Raw genomic sequence first — 24,237 nt, forward strand, 5'->3', positions numbered from 1 at the left:
AGCCCAGTGCACAGCCTTTCCCTCAGTCAGCTCCACTCTGCCATGTCACCTTGACCGTGTCACTACAGCTTAGGCGCAGACGGGGGTCAGAGTTCACTCTGCCAGGTTGCGTGAGTTTACGATGAGGTAAGGTCCAATCAAGCATGAGACAGCTTTTCACTTCCAGTGTCCGTTAGGCCGCCTCGGCCAAGCAGCTCCTGCGCTCTGCACATTAATCCACTCAGCACATTAATGCACCGAATGAAAGTTTTATGCGGCGAATAGTCAGCAAATAGTCACTGCTTTTAAGGCACAAATAAGGCCAGGGTAAGCAGTTGTGTGAACATGGTGTGCTTTGGTTTTATACTCTTTTTAACTGTTTATATTGTGAGATATTTTTCAGCTGTAGACCACACCAACTCGAGATGTTTCTTCAAACTCATTTATGACTAATAAACACTGATAGTGTAATAGAATAGTATAATAGAATATTTTATTAGAATTACATTATACATTCTTACATTATTATTAGCATGATTATTATTACTTTTATTTAATTATTATTTCAGATTTGTCACTATTTCAAGGTAATAGCGGTAATATTTTAGGATTTCAAAAAAAAAAGTAAAACAAAGAATATTGTTATTATTGTAATTACTATCCAATATTATTATTATACTATTATTATTTATTAAATAAATATTTCCGATTCGGCACTATTTCGAGGTAATACAATTTTAGGATTTTGAAAAAATGAAAACAATCACATTTATTATTTTTGTAAATAATTTTAATTAATATTATATAAAATTTATATTTAACAATTATTACAGACTCAACACTATTTGTAGGTAAGAGTGTTTTAATAGTGCTTTAGGATTTCTACAAATTTAAAACAGAATATTATTAATATTAAATATTATTGTATTTCTATTTATTTAATAAATATTCAAGATTCTGCACATCTATTTCTAAGTAACTATGAAAAACAGTTATGTGACATTGACCATATGAACTCATTTGTACAGACGGTCAGAATCACAAGTTGCTCAGTGAATTATTCTCAAATCATGCTCATTATGAATCATCAGGTTTGTGGAGTTCTTGCAGCTCCATCTGTCATTAAATCAGAAGAAAGACAAATCAAATAAGACTTTCGTTTCAAATATTAAAGGGGTCATATGATGCGATTTCAAGTTTTCCTTTCTCTTTGGAGTGTTACAAGCTGATTGTGCATAGATAAGATCCCTGAAGTTGCAAAGACTAAAGTCTCAAAACCAAAGAGATATTCTTTTCAAATAAGACTTTCGTTTCAAATATTAAAGACCACAGGAAATGTTCTCATAAGTTAGTTTTCGACACGTTTCACTCGATTGTGAAGACTGAAATGTGGCCATCACAAGTATAGCCATTTTGATGTAAAATATGGCCATACTGCCCTCTAGTGAACTGTATAGTATTGACATGCAGATAAATCAGAATCAAAGATGTAATCATTTGATAAATTCAAAATCTTCCTGTAAAATTGACTCTTAAATGCAATAAATTGACAAACCTAAAGTTAAATTGTCAACTTGTAGCTGCAGACAGACATTACCTCTTTAATTATACACATTTTACTCTTCCTATTATTACATTACAACAACGCAAAGCTTAATTAGCTGGTATAGTCTCACTCATTAAATTAATCATGTACAGTTGAAGTCAAAGGTTTACATACACGTTGCAGAATCTGCAAAATGTGAATTATTTTACCAAAATAAGAGGGATCATACAAAATGCATGTTATTGTTTATTAAGTACTGACCTTTTAAGATATTTCACATAAAATGTTTACATATAGTCCACAAGAGAAAATAATAGTTGAATTTATAAAAATGACCCCGTTCAAAAGTTTACATACACTTTATTCTTAATACTGTGTTGTTACCTTAATGATCCACAGCTGTGTTGTTGTTGTTTTTTGTTGTTGTTGTTGTTTAGTGATATTGATGAGTCCCTTGTTTGTCCTGAACAGTTAAACTTCCTACTGTTCTTCAGAAAAATCCTTCAGGTCCCAAAAATTCTTTGGTTTTCCAGCATTTTTGTGTATTTTAACCCTTTCCAACAATGACTGTAAGATTTTGAGATCCATCTTTTCACACTGAGGACAATGGAGGGACTCATGTGCAACTATTACAGAAGGTTCAAACGCAAATGATGCATTAAGAGCCTGAAAACTTTTTGAATTTGAAGATCAGGGTAAATTTAACTTATTTTCTCTCATAGGAAACATGTAACCATCTTCTGTAGCTTCTTAAGGGCAGTACTAAATGAAAAAATATGATATTTAGGCAAAATAAGAAAAATGTCCACATCTTCATCCTGTTCAAAGGTTTTCACCCCCCGGCTCTTAATGCATTGTTTTCCTTCTGGAGCATCAGTGAGCGTTTGAACATTTTGTAATAGTTGCATATGAGTCCCTCAGTTGTCCTCAGTGTGACTGAATAGATCTCAAAATCATACAGTCATTGTTGGAAAGGGTTCAAATACACAAAAATGCTGGAAAACCAAAGAATTTGTGGGACCTGAAGGATTTTTTCTGAAGAACAGCAGGCAGTTTAACTGTTCAGGACAAACAAGGGACTCATGAACAATTATCACTAAACAAAAAAAAAAACTCAGCTGTGGATCATTCAGGTAACAACACAGCATTAAGAATCAAGTGTATGTAAACTTTTGAACAAGGTCATTTTTATAAATTCAACTATTATTTTCTCTTGTGGACTATATGTAAACATGTTTTTGGTGAAATATCTTATTCAGGTCAGTACTAAATAAACAATAACATGCATTTTGTATGATCCCTCTTATTTTGGTAACATAATTAACTTTTTGCAGATTCTGCAAGGTGTAGGTATGTAAACTTTTGACTTCAACTGTATATTATGTATGTCACTAATTTACTAAAGTACATACTTTTATAGAATGTGGAAGGAAGGGACTGCCGAGCAAGTTCTATTTGATCAGCAGGGGGCGGTGTAGTTCCAGCCATGACATCCATCCATCCAGTTTCCAAACCGCTTTGTTCTATGTAGGGTTGCAGGGATGCCGGATCAACTTCTAACACAGGCTGGAAAACACCCTGGATGAATGAACAATCCATCACAAGCCCATCTATAATAGGTCAGGCTGAAATAACAATTCAGATTTTATGAATGACAGTAAACGTGATCAAATACCTGCATATTATTATTGTTTTCTAATTAAACCTCACAAATAATCACAGCAAAATGGTGATTTTATGTCACCACAATATCATCAAATTATGCTACAACAAAGACAGCCCTCAAGCTTTTAGATTTAGAAGTGGTTACCTTGATGATTGCCAGTTAAATGATGTACAAACAGAGCGGCTGTTTTCTCATCTCTCTTGTTGATGTATCCAGGGAACAGCTCGGAGCTGGGCACGCTTTGTGGTGTGGTGATGGTGTCTTCGATGGGGATGTCCAGGCCACCTCCTTCGGCTAGTGTAATGAAAGGCTGTCGGGCTGTGGCTAGGCCAATAGGGCACACTGAAGCCCAGAATACCAACTCTGTGGCATGACGAGGAGGGAGGAAAAGCACCAGTTTAGAGTGTCATCTCCCAAAATGTCATCTGAAAACAAGGTTGGGTGCATGAGTAGGCCTATATTAGAATAAAGTGGCAAAATTTGATCAAATGCTAATAAAAAATTGTAATACAAGTTAAAATGAGAAAGAAAAGTATGACATATTTTCCACCTTTTTAACATTCCTCATTAAATATTTCCTTATTTAATTTTTTTTTCATATTTACCATAAAAATGACATTAAGTCTGGCTAAAACAAAATAAAAAAAAAAGTTAAAAGAAAATTGTCGAGTGAAAAAGAATATTGCCACAGAGGAGACGCCTCTGACGATAATAACACATAGGAGCAAGCTGTGCTTAGTAGCAAGCGAGAGCGGCACAGACCGACCCAAACCGGTCTCATCTCCGTCAGGCCCTGGGTGCTGCAGCAGATGGAAGCTGGGGTTAAATTCAGCTCTGGGTGTAACCGTACATAAACAAGCAGAGCAGACCTCAAACATGGCTTCTGGATGCTCTACGGCCTGTAGGGAAGATCCTGGGGCAAAAACATGAGCCCAAACCTGACACTGCTTTCATGAGACATCAATGGTCCATATTCAGCAAAGAATATGATACGCACAACACAGACCTCCAGCAGACATTGGCAGCAGCATCTTCAAAGAGTCAGTGTGACAACAGTACAGACAGAGAAATAATGTTCAACATTACCATGTGTTGTCGAGAAGAAGACAAGAAGCATTCCCTTATGGGACGTCCTCTCTACCTAGTGGTTGCCTTGGACACACATTGTGGGCATCACAAAGGAGCCAGTGTACAGTCCTGTGCAGACGCTCTGGCCATAGTAGCGATGTTCCCTCTCTGTGCAATGATGTAATGTTTTGGAATGATCGGAGCAGCTCAGCGAAAACTGGAGTCAGTGTAATGGATGAGTGGTTTCAGTGGACAGAGTTTTGTTTGAGAGTTTTCTTCTTCTTTTTATGTTTTATTTTTCGGTGGGTTGATTCAGTTGTCCATCATGGACCAAGGCAGATCTAAGGCTTGCACTCTGCGTGTAATTTAGAGCTCTAAATTGAAGGTTTGTAGCCAAGAACTGCATCTATGATTAGTGTTCTTCCACTTTCCTATCCACTATGAGCAGTTAATCTTTAGTTTATATACACAAGTTGAATCACACAAAAGGAGATGGCCCTGTAACTCATGTAACATATTACATAATACACGGGTCTAATCATTTCTACATTTGGAATGCAAGTGTGGTGAGGACTGCTAAGAGAAACTGCCAATTTAAAGTGATGGGAATTTCACATGGACTGAATTTAAATAGCCACTGAACTAGGATCCCACAAACACGGCTTGTACTAGGCAGCTCTTCTTTCCATAAGTCAATGAGTTCAGTGTGGAAACGAATAATGTTTTCACTCAATTAAATTTTTATGCATGCATTTAACCAGTTGGCCAGACTAAATTTGAACCCATTATGAATATAACAGAATGGGTTTACTAGTCAAACTAGTGTCGGATTAATACAGATTGCTTTGAACTTGATAAAAAATTTTTATCACAGTTTGCACAAACACATGATAATAATAAGAAATGTTTCTTGAACAGCAAATCAGCATATTAGAATGATGTCTAAAGAATCATATGACACTGAAGACTGGAGTAATAATACTGAAAATCTAGCTTTGCCATTACAGTAATAAATTACATTTTAAAATATATTAAAATTAGTGCTGTCAAATGATTAATCGCATCCAAAATAAAAGTTTTTGTCTACATAATATATGTATGTGTGCTGTGTATATTTATCATGTATATATAAATACACACACAGTATATATTTTTTTACAATATTTACATGTATTTACATGCATAAATTTATATTCATATAATATATATATATATATATATATACACAACATATTTATCTTAAATATATACATGCATGTGTATTTATACATATTAAATATACACAGACAGTACACACACATATATTACACAAAAACTTTTATTTTGGATGCAATTAATCGCGATTAATCGTTTGACAGCACTAATTAAAATAGAAAACAGCTATTTTAAATGGTAACACTATTTCAGAATATTATTGTTTTTACTGTATTTTTGATCAAATAAATACAGCCTCTGAGAGAATGAGCCTTATTTCAGAATCATAAAATTAAAAAAAATCTAAAACTGTACTCATCTTAACATTAGTCTGTTAAATTCCACATAAAGAGAGTTAATAATCTACTCCAAAATTTGAAAAACCCATCATAATGTAAAATCACATTTCAACACAGGGGGCACTGTAGAGGCTGCAAGACCTGAAATGCAAAATGTGCAGGGCTGAGGTTCTCGAGAACCACTAGGCCTATATTAGGCTATGAAAAAAATCCGTAAACAACAATATGCAGTCAGTGGTGCATTATTCACAGGACGTATCTCAGATAGAAATACTGTTTAAAAATCAGCCTTAAAAAGGAAGAATGTAGTGGCATACTTTCTGCAGAGAACTAGAGGAGTTGGAGAGGAGAATCGTATTTCAAGCACCCGAGTTGAATTTATGTAGTGTTGATTGTCTCGAGGCAGGCAGCGCGCACTAGGGCTACTGAAGTCTGGGGGAGTTACCAAAACCACGTGCGGGAAGGGCGGGGCTTCAGGCAGCGCACTGTTGAAACTTTGTCGAGCTCCGCCCTTAACAGCTGCAACGCATTTATACACATGTGCAAACTTTGCCCATGTATGACACTCCCCGAAACCTGTGCGGCTCAACTCCAAAGAACTCCAGCGCCTTTCCAACTCCGTTTGAAGAGGCAAACTTCGTTCAGCCGTGGATTTCTCTGAATACACAAGGATCCTTCTCGGTCCGAAAACTTTTCCCCCCTAAACTGGAACTCACTTATAGAAAATGTCTGCTTCGGTGCTGTCTTCCATATATGATTTCGACAGGGTAAGAGTTTATATTTGACTTATTCACTTCTGTTTTTTTTTTCTAAGCTTATCTTAGTATTTTGTTGATCTTTGTTTGTTTCCTCAATTTATCCGCGCTGGCAAACTTGTAACATGAGAGCTCTGTGTATACTCACTAGTCTTCATAATAACGCGTTGTTGGGAGACCGGGAGTCTTGTAACTCGTTTTGTTTCAACTTCTGTAACTCTGTTACAGACGGGGTTTTTGCGTTATGTGTCACAAACTTTGATATAATAACCACATATATATATATATATATATGCTACATGTTACAAATTAAAGTAGTTTTTGAAATCCATTTCTTAGACTCAAATTGTCAAGTACAAGGAGGTCTGTTGTGACAAACGTACCACAGTAGTGATATAAGCTGTAACATCAATTGAAAACCTTGATTTTAGGTTTTGTGAATGAATTTGTGATTTTAATTATATGTTCAAAACAACATGCCACACTCTTTCACTTTTAAATATCTTATTTCAAAAATATAGGACGGCATATACAATTTTAACCCCACAGAGCAAATAAAACACTACAAACACAGAAATGCATAACGCATGGGGTTTGTCTTGTCATATTTATTTATTTTTAAATTAGTATACATATTTAAAACCTATACACAGTTTCCATCATTAACGATGATAATTTGATTCAGTCATTTAACAGTCATTCTGCCATTTACCAAATGTAACTTTTTTTTCAAAATCTTTTATATTTTTTATTATACTTTCCTATAGCTTATGCCACCTCATGGTCATGTACAATAGTGTTTTCATTCCTGTATTTTATTGCTAATTGTTGGTTAAACTAATGGTGATGCCTCTTAAACTTATTTGACATCCATGCTTAGAAATTCTGTTTGTTTTCTTTCAGGAAAAAGTCCCAAATTCAAATGCAATCTATCTCCACAATATGCTGGAAAAGAGGAATGTCGGGGTCCCATTTGCTGCTTCCAATACAAACAGCAACAGGTCTTTTGGTTATTTCAGGAGTAACTCATCAAACCACATGGACTTCAACATGAGCAACAGGCTGCAGATCGGTTTCGAGAGCTCAACACCTGCCTTCATGAATAAAGAAAACAAGTGCCGAGACCGTGCGTTCAGTGACACGGGGGAACGCAGTCAACAACTTCAGGAAATCCTTCAACAAAAGCCCGGCTCTCAGATCAACTCAACCCGCTACAAAACTGAACTTTGCCGGCCTTTTGAGGAAAACGGTTCGTGCAAGTACGGGGAAAAGTGTCAGTTCGCTCACGGCTATCATGAACTGAGAAACCTGTCCCGCCACCCGAAGTACAAGACGGAGCCATGTCGCACATTCCACACTATTGGTTTCTGCCCATACGGCCCTCGCTGCCACTTCATTCACAATGCAGATGAGCGCAGGGCTGCTACGTGTAACGCTCACCTGAGGCTCAGCAGGGAGATTGGTGTCCTGGAAGAGAAAGAGTCATCAAACCCGTTCCTGAGACTGAGGGAAAGACCGAAGCTGCACCACAGCCTGAGCTTTTCCGGCTTCTCCAGCTCCTGCAGCAACGAGTCCACTTTGATTGACAACCCAACATCACACACGCCCCCGCCGCCCACCTGCACACTCACTACCAGTTCACCCTGTCTGAATGCGTTCACGTTCCCCGATCAGGATCTTAAGGCTTTTCTTGCCCCCATCATCCCTCAGACCCATAGTGCTTTTACCCATCAGACCAGCGGTGGCTTGTACAGTAACATCCAGACCAACGCTTGCCCCCCGTCGCCACCTTTCAAAATGAGCCACTTTCCCTCCATGTATCCACTCTCAGAGTCTCCAGTGTTCGATTCTCCACCAAGCCCGCCGGATTCCCTCTCAGATCCCGAAGGGTACCTGAGTGGCTCTTGCTGTTCCTCTGGCACAATCAGCGGCTCGGAGTCGCCCAGTATGGACGCAAATAGACGTTTGCCAATCTTCAGCAGGCTGTCGATTTCGGACGATTGACTTGCTATTATTGTTATAGCCTTTTATCCAAGTAGTGCCAACATGAGTTTCAGGTCAAATATCAGTCTCAGCCGTTGGTTATCTCTAAGTGTTTGTCTCATGATTGAGATCTGATTATATTATATTTCTTCTTTCTCATTTTTCCTTACCAAGATGATGGCTTCAACGGTCTAGAAAAAGGCCTACATAGAAGTAACTCTTGGGAAAACATTCCATAAGTTTGGAAGTGGTGTAAGAGCACAAGAACTGGGACTCATAAGTTGGTCATGGAATGTCACTGCAGATTTTTTTTTGAAAGCTGTGTGGTGTCATTGCATTTTGCATCATGCTTTGAAATCTATTTAACTTATTTATTGTCATGTGAAAGTATTGCCTTCAAGGATAAATTGAGTGTATGTGGTATTTATCAAATCTAAAGCAATACACTTATATTCCTGTTTAAATTCTGATCGCCAATATTAATCTGGAAACCATTGGGTTTGTCTCACAATAATATATTTTTGTTAACTCGTATATTTTACTGTAAATGGGTAAATAATTTAAGATTGTATGCTATTTATTTCAATTTTGTTTACTGTGTGTGTATGTGTATTAAAAACATGGGAGCGTCTGATGAGGTCACGATGTGATTTCTTGTGCAGGAGGGAGGGAAGCGTCAGAGGATCTATGGGCATTTGTAGAATGTAGCCTATCTTATGAGGTCTTTATGGCCATAAGGAACTAACTGATTTCACACCTACGAGTATGACTGTTTCTTTCTTTTTTTTTTTTCTTTTTTTTTTTTACCAACGATAACGACAACCAAATAAAGTGTCCATTTGCACACAGTTGCGTGACGATTGCAGTCTAGTGCCAGAGAATGTAGCACTCTCCTATCTAGAGGTTAATAACTAGCTAATATGTGCCTGCTGGGGTTGAAGATCCCACATAGTTTAACCTAATAAAGCAGTTGCTTTGGTGTATATCTAAAGCCAATCGAATTGAATGTAGCTCATAGATCAAGATGCCTTTGTTATGGTGAGTGAGATGCTATTTCGTTGTTTATTTTTCTATTTTTAGAACATTTGAACGCACCATTCCTAATGAAAGATACTCTGCCTTTCAACTGTGCTTCTCTAGACATGCTGACTGGGGATATTAAGTTTTGTAGTTGGTTAATAACTATTACTTTAACTTTTTAGATGAAGTAAAGCAACACTGAATGTAATAAACGAACGTCAGCTGGAGTTGGAGTATGTATACAAAGTGTGCAGCGTAAACTTGTACTGTATGTTGTTCATATATATATATATATATATATTTTTTTTTTATTTTTTATTTTTTTCCATAGAACTTCTAATAAAGGCATTTTTGAACAAGATCTGGATGTTTGGAGGGGTTTTTATTCCAAAGTGGAAATAAGAGTTGCTTAATGCTCAGGCCAGGGCTTATTCATGCAGTGTCCTGTAAATTATTGTCTACTCTATTCTAGTCCGTTTTCCCCGCCCTCCTGCTTTTCTTTCACGGAAAAATAGCTACTTCAATGTCCTAGCGTTTGGTCTCCTCTCCTGACAGAATGTTCAATAGAGGCCTGCTTTGTGTGAATGGCAGAAAGTGAAGTAAGAGGGGGGTGTGGTGGCCTTGCACCGCAATCTTTGGGAGGTAGTTTATAGACCCTCCCTTTTAGAAATGCAACAATGTCCAGTGGAGCATTCAATGGAATCTTTACTGGAATTAACTATTGGTTTATACAGATGTGTTCAGTATCGTATAAAAGCAGCCTACAGAGTCTTCTGCAGTTGAAATTCTCAGTACTTATCGTAAGAAATGTAATTACGAAAACACGGGCAGACGTGTATCAGTGTTAAGGGTCTGCTCATGAAGATAAGGCGCTTTGCAAATATTTACATACTAAGAACTTCTTAGACAACCCTGTTTAACTTAGAGTGTTCGTAATGTATGGCCTCTCACAAGCATATGTATGATAAGGTTGATAAACGGTCAAATGATTGCGTTAGCTTATATGTGAATCTATATTCAAACGTATCTGGATCCACTGTGCGCATGTGTGAGAGTAGTGGGGGTCCTTTGCGTGTCAGTGTGCATGTGCAAAAGAAAGGTTGTCAGCCATTAATGAACCACATCTCACAAAAGCAGGAAACCACTCTGTTTGCTGATTAGGGACTCTTGGGAGCAGGGCTATTCCTCTTGGATTTTTTCCACTACACCCCTCTTTTGTGATTTATGTGGAGTAGGCTTCAGGCACAGGGCCATTTTTCAGATATGCATCCATACACTTTGTCAAACTTTGAGTCAGAGTGAATTATGTTCTTTGACAGTCATTACAAAAGCTAAAATTATCAGGATTTAAAATACTCCATGTTCTCATTTAATAACATAATTGTTTAATTATATTATTAAATTGTACTATTGAAACATTTATTTAAAATGAATGTAATTATGTAATATAACATAACCCCCACTACTATGACGAACACAAACATTGGTCTCTCTCTCTCTCTCTCTCTCTCTATATATATATATACAATTATGTGTGTGCATATATATATATATATATATATGCACACACATAATTAGTCAATGATCAGTTAGTAAAACATGAAATAAAATCATAGTTAAAAAAAAAAAAGTTTATCATAGTCTGTCTAAATTGTACTATTGAAACATTTATTTAAAATGAATGTAATTATGTAATATAACATAACCCCCACTACTATGACGAACACAAACATTGGTCTCTCTCTCTCTCTCTCTCTCTCTATATATATATATACAATTATGTGTGTGCATATATATATATATATATATATGCACACACATAATTAGTCAATGATCAGTTAGTAAAACATGAAGTACAATCATAGTTAAAAAAAAAAAAAAGTTTATCATAGTCTCTATTGGGTGTGGCTGTTTTTAATACAAGAGCACTAAGTTTTAAATTTTGAGGAACAGGATTGTTGCATTGAAGGATAGAGGACCGGCTCCACTTTGGCTCAGGCTTATCTTCAGCAGCTAAGCACCTGTGACAAACAAACCAACTGGTCTGTGCCTTTCCTGTTTTGTTGTCAGAAATGTGTGCTTGGTGCAAGTTTCAGTGCCTCCATGCACAAGGCAAGGAAGTCCCACCCTCCTCCTCTTCCTCAAGTGCTGCAGTCTAAAAAGCACTAAGTGAACACTTTCTTCCTTGAGCAAACAGTCCTATACTCATAACCCCATGTGTTCTGCCTCTGCGGTAGCTGTATTGTCTTAAGCGTTATCTGAGAGCAACCGAGGGAAAGCCAACACAATATAGTTCAGTGAGTCATAAGAAAAGTTAGAGCACATCACATCCATAAACACGAATTCAGAGGGGTGTGGCGGCTAAGAGTTTACTGGCCTGATAAGGCTATCGCCCTGATTGATTTAGTTTCCTCCAAGATGGGCTAGATTCCAATGGAGATATAGTGATGCTTGGATTGAGACAAAATCCACCATATGGACTCAAGGGGATGGGAAGTCTCTACAGTGGATGGATTCACTGGCATAATAGAATCAGGGACACAGAAATAAACCGCCGAGCATGATGAATCTGCCGTGTCACACAGTGCCCACAGTGCAAAACAATGAATTCAAAGAGCACTTAAAGAGCAACGCACTCAGTAGGGGTCTAAACTAAAGGAAATGAGAGGCCCATCTGGGACTTGAATCAAATACTACAGCACATAACAATGGCACAACCTGTTCACTCAACAGAATTCATGTGGTGATGTTTGCTTGCTATGGAAAGCCTGTTTCCACCTCAAAAAAACAACAACTCACAATTGTGACTTTATTTCTAGAGACTACTTCTTGTAGTAGTGGCTTTGTATGTAACCGTGTGACAAATCTCCAAATGTGGGTCCATATCTCACAAAAACAACTTTGTTTCTTGGAAATAAGACAATTTTTATAAAGTGTAAAATTTATTTCGCACAATAGACACTCACAATTACATCTCACAATTGTGACTTTATATCTCAAAATTTAGACTAGTTCTCACAGTTGCAACTTTACATACATTTCTTTCTCAAAAATTAAGACGATTTTTTGTAAGTGCAAATTTATTTTGCGCAATAGATACTTTGTCAAAATTGAGACTACAGGTGCATCTCAATAAATTAGAATGTCGTGGAAAAGTTCATTTATTGAGATGTGGCTTTGTTTCTCGAGACAATTCTCGCACATTTCAGACTTTATATTTCACATATATTTTTACTTCATTTCTTAAAATTGAGACTATTTCTCATCATAGTTTCAACTTTATGTCGCACAGATGCAACTTTCTCAAAATTAAGTTCAACCAAAAATTAAACTTCTGTCATTAATTACTCACCCTCATGTCGTTCCAAACACAAATTAAAATATTTTTTATGAAATCCGAGAGCTTTCTGACCCTGCATAGACCGCAACGCAACTGACACATTCAAGGCCCAGAAAGGTAGTAAGGACATCATTAAAATAGTTGTTAAAAAGAAGATATAATTTTTTTTTCTTTGCACACAAAAAGTTTGATTTATTATTTTCATTTAACTTAAATATACCTTTTTCACCCAATTTCTTATTTTCCAATTAATCATTTCATATTTATTTTCTTAGGTAGAAATGGACTTCCATAGTGTGCAGATGTGAAATGACTTAAAACTTGTTAACTTAATACATTCTTATTGTTACATAAAGCTTGATTTAAAGTCATGCTCTCATTCAATTGGTGTTGGCCTAATACTTATTTTCACTACATCAGTTTAAATGTACTTATCTTTAATGAAGCACTCCAGCCCCCTGTCCATGTTTATGATGTTGATTCATACAGTGAATAAGGTACCTTTCTGATCCCCTGCTAAGGCTGTAAATAGGTCAAGCACACACACATTAACATACAGTTTTCTATGTTAGAGTCTACGGTGACGTCAGTATGAAGCGTACACGAAACTGACCTTGAGCGCAAGGCTGATGAGAGAGAATAGCCTTTCTGTTTCTCCTGACTGGAAATGGGATGTTCGCATGTAATCATTACTTAACTCCTTGTGTGGGTTAAAGAAAGATGCCTGGACGTCTACTTTGCAGACAAACACAAAAATTCCAAATTTGTGTTTAATAACAAGTAACTGCAACACACACTGATAATAAGAAGAACGTTATAGAGCGTTGGCATGGACGCTAATATAATTATCCTTATAGTTATCTTTATAATTTTTTTTCTTGATCTGAACGGACCTTAAGGCAGCATCACACTTATTCTTCATGTAGAAGGCAATCCCAGAGTGCACTGCGAAAGCTCTGTTAAAAAAAAATCTATTTGTTCTGGCTAAAATATATTTCAAATATGACGAATAGATGTTGTAAACAGCAAAACTTCGGGAAATATATTTTCAAAGGGGCAAGAAAATACATTTCCAGTCTTGAAACACATTTTAATAGATTTTGGACTAAATATAAAAAAAGATATAAAATATGCACAAAAATGAGGAAATAAGTCACTAAAACTTTGAAAAACATATCTGTGTAAATACATTATATACATAAAATATATTATATACATTATATATATATATCCTTTTTTTGCTGTTTGGGGAGAGAAATACTGAAATATATAAATACTGTATAATCAAAATTCATTCAATTAAGACAAGTATCAAGAAAAACATAACATTTTAGTCAGTTTAAAACTGACTATTTATGCTTTTTAAGACAATCTTGTTCTCCTCGTGTTGTCTCTGTTAATCATTTGCTTCATGTAGGGAGTGATATTTGTATATTGTTTATTAGGCAGGCAATGAGGTAGGTCACTAGGTTTTGGAGCAGAGCTAAAGTTAAAGGCAGCTTTGGTTGAACTCAGACATGACTAATTATTATTTTGTAAGGTAACTGACAAGGTGAAAATACTTGCTTGACAATCACATACCAACCACAGTCAAGAGCGATGGACACATTCTGAATTTCAGAAGACGTTTTGTCCACATGTACACCCAGGCATCTGTCAACAGATAATTCACACACAAAAAAAATTTAACTCAAAGAGTAGACGTACTCTCTCTCTCAACTCTTGAACAATAAGAGGCCATAGCGCTGGCCGCAGCCTTTTGCAACACTTCGGTGGTAAAAACCATTAGAGAGAGCCAAAGACACTGAGTCTGGACCACTGCACAGATGTTTATTTGAATCCACATTCAGACTTCATTCAGATACTTCTTCCATCTTTTCTGTGTTTCATGTTTACACAACTTTGAGGCTGTTTGGATGTTCTTCTGGACTTGTGCTGCATGTGCACTTCATTTTTCGCATACTCCAGGGACTGGAAAGAAACCTAACACCACACAGTCATCGCACTGTGACTTGGCTCTCACAAGTCAACAGACAGGCATGAGATGGCTAGAGGACGACTGAGCTCAGAGCGAATATCAGTGCATATAAACAATTTCCTGTCTGACTCACAATCTGGGACTTTGCTCCTCGAGGAAAACGGGACGAACCACTTTTACAGCACTTTGAGTTGATTGCATACAAAAGCTAAAGTCAAACAGATAAAACTCTCCTATAAAAATCATATCTAGGCAATAACACCCTGTGATTAATTTTATGGATGCTGATTTAGGGAAACTTTTAATATTTTTTCCCTCCATTTTTGTCACCAGATTGAATTTGGGTTCCTTGCCACTGTTGCCTTTGGCTTGCTAGTTGAGGTTTAAAAGATACTAATATTAACATTAAGTACTGATTTGACGGCACTGACACTACTCACACTAAATAATAACCCTATTGTCTACTGTGGAGCTGCCTTATAGCTGAATCAAATTCATTCATAATTGACAAATTTTGCAACAACAACAGTTATTGAACTGAACTGAATCAACATTTGAAGTTTATCTCATTCATTCTGTTATTTTCGTACTCTGAAGCTGCTTTGAAACAATATTATTGTATAAAGTTATATTAAAAAAATGAAGGGGACTTGATTTGACTGTATATTAAGGTTACCATTTGGGGTTCCTTGCATGACATATTGAAGGATCCTACTGGAGAACCGCTAACCTGCAGCAGTTATCCTGTCATAATGAGAATTATTGATGCATATACCGCTTTCACTAAATATACATTAGCAAAACCCTCAAGACTTCCAGCAAGTATTAGTCAACCAGGAAGCTCACCTGAGCTGCAGGTAGAACGTGTACACACACCTCAGCCTTGAAGGAGAAAATGACATATGAGTATGTCTGTATTTAATCCATAGTTACCTGCAGCTAAAGCTAAACATCTTACCTGTCTTCACCTTGAATAATTCTGGATTCAGCTAGAGGCTTTAGAGTTGCTGATGAGGAGTCTTGTTCTGAACTGGATGGATCTCAAACCACACGTCTGATATAAAGATAAAATCAAAGCACACTGAAGTGTTTACAGGGTAAACCGCTAGTCACTTGAAAAATGAAAAGAATTGACACTACATAAGCTGGCTACGTGGAAGCGCATGTATTCAAGTGTGTAGAGAAATCAGAGTCTATACAATCACTTTTATGTCCCAGGAATTGATTTTTATACCAACATCTGATTTTCCCTTTTTGTTATGAAGGTCACAAGCTAGCACTTAATCCCTTACTTACATCATGTACTAATGACTAATGTGTAGATTTAATTGTTTTACCCATGACTAACTAGCTATAAAATTTGCAATAGCAAGACAAAGGAGTTTGTCATCCACATCGGTGTGTCTGCTGTTGTACATTATTATTAAATTAAATTAAATTAAATTAAATTACAACAAAGGACAATCAGTCAATTCAGAAGGTACACAATTATGTAAAACATTGTATGTATACTTTTTGCTTTACACAAAGCCTTACAACCAAAACAATGAAAAGCACCAGTTAAAATGTCAACAGTACATTTAGAATGTAGCCTACATCATTTTCTCCAGAAATTATGTTTTTATAGCGTAGCCACTCTGCATCTACAGTCTTGTCTGGATTCTAGGTTGTGTCTTAGCATGGATTACCATCAAGCTCTGTCTTAGCAGTGACATTTAAGTGTTTTTAAAAGACAAACGTTGCAACACGGATTGTTGGTTTTTCAGGTATGCCTGGTAGTTTAACCCGTGTAACCTTATACCCCTCTGTAAACCAATGATTAATGGTTTACCATGAAATAATGGAATTGTAAACCTTTGCAGGTCAACAGCTCAATTGTGGCTGTAACTCTGTGAACATGGGCACGTCCTCAGGCTGCACAGACATCCACATGCTGTCTATCATACATATGTTTAAAAATGTATGACAAATCATTACCAGACAAATAACATATGATGTCTCAGCAATTCAGACAATTCTTGGCTTGCTGCTTTTCTTTAGAAAGAAATGGAAAAATACCAAGGTAACATCTGTTTTGAAAGCTTTAATTCCACTAGAACTGTTATGCCAGAGTTTATAGTGCAAACCTGAGACTATTTGACGTCAGAGTTCAGTTTGTTTGATTGATGTGCAAATTATTTCTCAAACTTGGGTGTGTGCCAGTGAACCACACCTGTGTTCGTTTGAAAAGGCTGTCTGGAGTACGGTTCATATAAACTCTGCAATGGTAATGCAATCTGGCCTAACAGAAGTGAACAACTATTGATGTAACTATGTCATTTGCATCTCTGCATCCTCCATCAGTTTTATTAAAGTCCCATTTGTTTGTGATTGCTGTTTGTCTCCAAATAAATTACATGTAGAGGAGCTCACATTCTTCACATTTCTTCAAATGCAAGCGTGGAATCAAACTTGAGTTCAGACCAAGCAACCTGGACCAAGAGTAGAAAGAGTCTTAAAGATGGTACACTAAAAAGACAACATAGTTTATTGAGCAAAAACCACTGTTTTGACTATAAATATCATACAGTGATGCTCACTACTGTAATCTCGTGCAGGTTGGAAACAACACTACACTGCTCAATAGTGGATTTAATCCTATTATAATATCAACAAAGACTATCTCAGAGATCTATGACCTTTGGTTTAATTCAAGTTATGCTATTAGCAAAAATTATATGATTACTATTTTATGACAGAAATTTTAAGGAGAATAAAGTAGAGGTTCTGCAAAGCAGGGATGTGTACTATTCAGAAATTAATTGTGAATGCCTTTTAATTTGCTATTCGATTCATGAAATTGAAATGAGGCAGGATGCAGAATTGTAAGTCAAATTTGAGTGTAAATAAGTAGAAATCAAAATTCAAGTTAAAATTAATCAGAAATTCATGATTTTTTAAAACTAGAAAAGCAAAGTTGCTCAAGACAAACACTGAATGCTGCTTTGACAGAGTTTAAAAAGCCTTTAAGTTTGAATGTTTCCAGATGGATGGATGGATGGATGGATGGATGGATGCGGTTCTGGCACATATGGACAGAAGGAAGTGAGATACATGTTTACTACGGGTGATCTGTGTTTGGGGAGTCGTTTCATAACCTTGCATGCCCTCAGCTTGTCTACATTTCTTGTTCTATTTTTATATCTAAGGCCCTGTGCGTCTGTCCACACTCGTTCTGATATTCTATCTCTCTGTACCTGTATCTCTTGCGGTTCATCTGTAGGATAAAATGAGAGGTGAGCCACAGACCACCACCAAATGACCATACACATGATCATTGTTTGGACACAGACGCTAAGACACTTGTGGTCAGGGTGCTGATGAGGCATTAAAAAAAGCATCCAGCAGATAATCACTAATCAGGAGATGCTGACATGAACCACAGATCTGAGTGCCCCCGTGTGATTAGAACTGGCCTGGCCTGCAGACTTAGTATCATCACTGATGAACTGAGAGGAAGTGGAAAACTCCCTTGAGAATCTGTGAGGCGGTTTGATGAAAATATTTGCATTGCATGACCCTTGGGGCAGTGTGGCAGAGGCCTCCTCCAGCTCTAAATTGATGTAGTGGAACAGTACCGTTCCCCTCCAAGAGGTGCCTTACCATCTGGACTTCTGCAAGAAGCTGCCATTACTCACCTCTCCTGCGTAATTTCAGGGGCTGTGGAATTACAGTGGTGTACCACTTCAGGCCACCTGCTCGAGGGGCTTTTCAGCAGAATGCCACTATATCATTCCTCAGACAACTGATACATATCCATGAAGACATTTGTGCACAAGAGAACTGAATTTTTAAAAATGTAAATAAATCTTTGTCACACAGTACGTATCAAAATGGTTTATATTTATTTCAATCTTTAGATTCGTTTTAAACATGTAACAATATCTGTTTGAACTCTTTTAATAAAAACGTTTTAATAAAAATTTACCCCTAGAATTGCTAGAATGTAGTAGAAGTGTCTGATGTCGATAAATCACCCTAATATAATGAGGTAACACTTTAGAATACTGTTCTGTCATTAATGAATAACTAAGTACAAATGAGTAATATACTGTTCTGGTAACTAATATTAACTAAGAAGAAACTGGTGAAGGGAACTAAATCAAGTAATTTAAAAATTAAGTGTGATTTTTGCATCACTAGTGGCATCAAACCGAATTGCAGTCTGTTTGTTTGAAACCTGTATAAAACAACACCACAATTTTTGCAATTCTGTTTATTGCTGAGAGTGTCATACAAATTGCAAACATAGTCATAATAAGTAACACTTTAGAATACTGTTCTGTCATTAACTAATAACTACACAGGAACAACTGAGTAATGCAATAACGCAAAACACTCTAGTAACAACTATTAACTAATAAGAAATTGTGATTAATGAATTAGTAAGTAATAGTGCTTAGCTGAAAGCCTGCAAAACATATAATTAATTCTAATATAATTAATTAAAGGGGTCATATGATGCGATTTAAATTTTTCCTTTCTAAAGTGAAGATCATGGTAACCCACTAGTAACGACACAAGTGTTAACAAATTCATCGGAAGGAATTGCGATCCAGAACTTTAAAAAAAAACTCAAAAGTTCACAATGACTTCAGTCATTAGTAGGTTTCCATGATCTTCACTTTAGAATAGAGATCCAAATCATTAAAATTCCTTTAGAAGGATGTAGTCACACTTGAGTCATTACTATCAAATACTTTAAAACCATCAAAAGCTTACAATGATTTCAGTCATTACCAGAGAGTTATCCTGTTATTCACTTTAGAATACTGATCCAAATAATCAGTAATTCCTTCTGAAGGATTTGATAATATTGAGTTATTACTAGAGGGTTACCATGACCTTCACTTTAGAATTATTTATACATTTTACATTATTCACATTAATTGAACCTGTATAGTAGTTCTTCATAGTTCTCTGGGAGATATGAAAAATATTAGTTACTGATTAGCTAATAGTGAACTACCACTTTTAACTAAGCACTACTACTTACTAAGTTGTTAATCAGAGTTTCATGTTAGTTAGTTAGTTAGTAGTAGTAGTTACTAGAGTTTTAATATTGTGTTACTCAATTGTTCCTGTGTAGATATTAATTAATGATGGAACAGTATTCTAAAGTGTTACTTATTATGACAATGTTTGCAATTTGTATTTCACTCAGCAATAGACAGAATTGCAAAAAGTGTGGTGTCGTTTTCTACAGGTTTCAAACAGACTGAAATTGGATTTGATGCCACTAGTGGTGTAAAAAGCACATTTAATTTTTAAATAATACTACTTGATTTAGTTCCTTTCACCTTTCTAGTGTTTAATCTGTCATGCCAACATGGTTCTGTAGCATGTGTGTGAAAGTAGGGGAAAGGTCATCTGGGATCTATGTTCTCATCCCTCTATCTGGGTTACACTGTCAACACTTGACATGTGCCGTACACACAGACTTGAGAACCTCTCGAAAGCCTGTAGAACAGGAGGACTGAGTGGACTAGTCTTGTCAGTTTCAATGTAATGTTAATTTATAGCAAAGTACATAGAAATGGAATGTATATCATCTCAGCAGATGAGGATGTAACCACATATTTAAGACCTGGGAGATCAAATGTAATATAATTCAAGAATAAACCACAGAAAAACCCATATCGGTTAACCGCTATTTGGAGTATTGGAGGGGAACGTGTCCCTCTCGATGTCTATGGTCCTTACAGCCCTGTCAGCATACTAAGCTAGAGTTAAAATCCCATGTTGTGTTCAGCTCTGGGGATTTTCAAGGGTAACTCTTTTAGAAAAGTGTCTGGTCCTCCTGCGCTCTTGTGATAGAATGAGTAAAGAACAGTGTACTGTATGGGGCTTTTCTCCTGGGGGTGGAGGAGAGGAGGGGGGCACACTTTCAAAGAGTCCAATACAGACATCTGCAATCTGTCGCTTCAAGCAAACTTAGCCCCTCAACCTTCTTTTCAAGCAGGAACCACTGCCAATGAGGAGGAAGAAAACCCAATCATGAATTCCCAGCGTTTGGCAGCCACCACATTCAGCATCTCCCTGTGTCTTTTGTACTTGGTCTGAAAAAGGTTTCTTTTTTCTTCCCTCTTTCAAGCTTAAAGGCCTTCCCTCTCTTTTCTGTCCGTCTGAGCGAGGGCCTAGAGGAGTCATGGGTGCCGTAATGAACTGCATGACAAAACTGCCATTAACATTTCCAGTGAATGCGCACCCTGACGGAATTAAGATCTCAGGTGACGGATCTCCACGTCCATTCTCCCTGGCTGGGATAGTGAGCTGCAGAAGCTATTATGTGTCATTTATTTATTTATTGGAAACAGAGTGTAGAAACAGCTATACTAGTTCTCCGATTAAATTCCCGAATGAAACGCGGTAGCGGTCAGTAACTCTGGTGTAATTTGAACGGGAGCAGGCGGTCTAACAATATCCCATTCCCAATGTCCATTTAGAACAGCATATCTGCGCTTTATTCTTATTGACCACCGGTACAGCTTGCGCTCAGGACTGTTATGCACGCGCTGCACGCATGCTTTAAACGTCACGCGTTTTATTTGCGTGGTCTGTGCGCAGCATGTTCATAATGCTCAGAGCAGGCTGTAGCCTACCTGTGGTAAATATTGACAGTCACTGTGCTTGACTATATGTTTCTGTTGGATAGAAACTAGTGCTAATGTTTTGACCGAATGACTCGATTTTGAATCGGGTTTGCTGTGTTTTGATAGAGATGTATCTACTCTACTCTAGAGTAGAGTAGATACATGTATGACTGACTTTCTTCTGTATAACACAAAATATATTTTGTTAAATGCATGAGGACTAAAGCTTTTAGTCATGAACGTATCATAAAAGTTGTCCATATGTGTCTTATGAAGTCATGCTATAAATTTATTGTCATCACTGACAGTCTTTGAATCAGCGAGTTACACCTGAGAATCAGATCATTTCGATTAGTGAACGAATCATTAAAACAGTTTTTGTGAATTGGATTAGTGGTCCCTGCAGGTTTGGAGCAACATGCGAGTGAGTACATTTTTAACATACAAATGCTCAAATATATAGAAGAACTTAATTCATGTCCAAGTTCAAGTTAGATGCAAACAAGCTTCACTTAAAACCAACTGTAAGGTACTGTGGTTCTCTGTAAACATTGCACACAAACTCTATGTCAACCACTCATTTGATTAAAATCTCCATTCACTCAACAGTGGGCACACCAGCGGTCCATAATGGCAATGTGCATTGCAATGTGCAATGAAGCCTCATGGGATTATCCTTGAATGTCCCACAGGCTGTCATGGAGACAGACATGCAGGTATTTACAGCCCGCTTTCTCTTGCCTCCTGTCCCATCTCCTGCTGTCCAGTCTGGGGATGGGGGTGGACGGTCAAGGCTTTTGTGGTCTACATTCTGGGTTTATTTTCCCCTCATTGCTGCGGTCTGCATTGTGAATCTCATTTGGTGGTTTATGGAGATTGACCAGGCAGGAGGTGTGTGGGTTTGTTGGGCTCTTTACAAGGCCCATCTGCACAGGTCTCCAGCCCAATAAAGCATCAAAAGCAGCCTGGTATAAATCCACCATGAGGTCCCCTGGTCTGCAGCAGGTGTGTGGCTAACATGCCATTGCTATGTCCAAGTGAACATGACAGACTCAAGATTCGAAGACACAATCAGACTGGCAAGATGAAATTACTTTTGATCCGACACAATCATTTTTTTTAAGCATGATGCATGGTCAAGTGCGAGTTTTAAAACACCAGAGTGCCAAAATAAACAAACAAGCATGAAGAGCCATATAAAGTATCCTAACTCTCTGAAGCGGCATAATTTTTGCTCCTCCCAGGTGAGGTCAAGAAGTCACAATAATAAAGATGTACAAGCTCAGAGTAAAACAGGTTCACCCAAGATCAACATGTTTGAACGTGCAATCTATGTGAACTTAAGCGCTCTATCAACGTCATATATGGGTGCTATAAGGATCATTGGTTTGGATGTGAAGAGCAGACGTCAGTTAACTTGACACTTTCATTTGAGGTGTGAAGAACATGAGTCATGTTGAGCAATTTAAATTATATAAAACATGAATATGAATGCAGCATATACTAGATGTCAATAAATCTGACTAGGTTTAGTAGTTTAAGCGGTGTGTAATCTGCCATCCTGAAATTTTATAGACTTGTGTTTCATTATTGTCCTTCATTTACAATCCAGTAAGGACATTACAAATATACAAGATTGTAAGACCTTAGATGTATTTGAAAGCAACATATGGATCACTAGGGTAAATTTTGCGTCTCCAGAGTGCAGTCTATCAATGTAGACCTAGAGAATGTTCTCTGTCTGAACATGACAAAGAAAGACTCCCAGAGGGGAACTCTAAACTCAAAAAAAAAGCAACTTCCCTGAGGAAAGCAGAACAAAGTGGGTCATCAATTGCACCCCTGACAACTCAGTCTTCCTACACCATCTCCACCACCATGGTGAACAATTGCCACCATATCTTTGACGTACCTCTACGTGATGTTCCTGCAACAAACAATCACAGGATTCTGAAGATCGAAGGGCTTGATCTTCTGAGCTGCCCTGCAACAGCTGAGATTGGCTGGAATTGGAATGACATGCAGTATGTAGAAAGAGATCTACAACTGATCCTAAAGCAACAGACATGCCCACACCTGTTTTTAACGGTCACACCACTCCAACCAGCTGAGACTTGCCCCCCCCCCACACACACACACAAACAGACACAAATAAAAATCTCTCAGTGTTGACATGAGATAATGTAAGTTCTGTGATGGTGAAGAAAAAAAAACACTTGTGTAATTGCTTCTTGACTGTGAACAGTAACACACAAACCGGTCAAACAGGACAGACACTTGTATCATCAATTAGCTGAGATATTATACATGTATATGTGTGTTTGTCTATGACAGGTGCTCATAATGTGAAGTCCATGTTCATGGTGTGACGTCTAATGAAGCATTGTGATCTTAATAACAATCATTATATTTGTGTTAAAGTATGTATTTATAATTTGTTTAATGCATTTTCATTAATTTGAAACATACATTTTTAACAATGAAAACATCTAAAACATGCATATTATATGTACAACGAATAGTGTAGTGTAATTTAACGAATCCTTTCAGATTCGTTGCATACTGAACTTAAGGTCCAAACCATTAACTACAACTTTTGCCTCAATAAACTCCTAATATGCTGCTTAATATTGGTCCCTGTACTAAAGTTTTACCAAAATATAGTATATTGTAACTAAAAGTATTGTCACTTTACTCAACTGTTTATTATGGTAATAAGTAGCCAGGGGCTAAAAATATCTATGAAATAGTATACGATACAGACTTATTTTTACATT

The 24,237-nt window shown here is 37.0% G+C and overlaps 1 protein-coding gene and 1 long non-coding RNA gene across 3 annotated transcripts; one reads left to right on the forward strand and one right to left on the reverse strand.

Moving 5' to 3' along the window:
• Positions 1-945: 945 nt before the first annotated feature.
• Positions 946-23,456, reverse strand: LOC107749350 (uncharacterized). Of its 2 annotated transcripts, none has more exons than XR_001641018.1 (4): positions 23,373-23,456; positions 3,336-3,616; positions 2,938-3,150; positions 946-1,095 (listed from the first exon to the last, which is right to left on the reverse strand). It is a non-coding gene; the product is annotated as an uncharacterized LOC107749350 (long non-coding RNA). The 2 variants fall into 2 exon arrangements; XR_001641017.1 differs by lacking the exon at positions 23,373-23,456 and adding an exon at positions 6,070-6,145.
• Positions 6,259-9,432, forward strand: LOC107749349 (zinc finger protein 36, C3H1 type-like 2-A). Its single transcript, XM_016564466.1, has 2 exons — positions 6,259-6,519; positions 7,411-9,432. The coding sequence occupies exons 1-2, from the start codon at positions 6,478-6,480 to the stop codon at positions 8,509-8,511; spliced, it is 1,143 nt and encodes a 380-aa protein (XP_016419952.1). The 5' UTR covers positions 6,259-6,477; the 3' UTR covers positions 8,512-9,432.
• Positions 23,457-24,237: the final 781 nt, after the last annotated feature.

This window comes from Sinocyclocheilus rhinocerous, unplaced genomic scaffold (assembly GCF_001515625.1).
Source record: "Sinocyclocheilus rhinocerous isolate Xijiao unplaced genomic scaffold, SAMN03320098_v1.1 scaffold650, whole genome shotgun sequence".
Lineage (NCBI taxonomy): Eukaryota > Metazoa > Chordata > Actinopteri > Cypriniformes > Cyprinidae > Sinocyclocheilus > Sinocyclocheilus rhinocerous.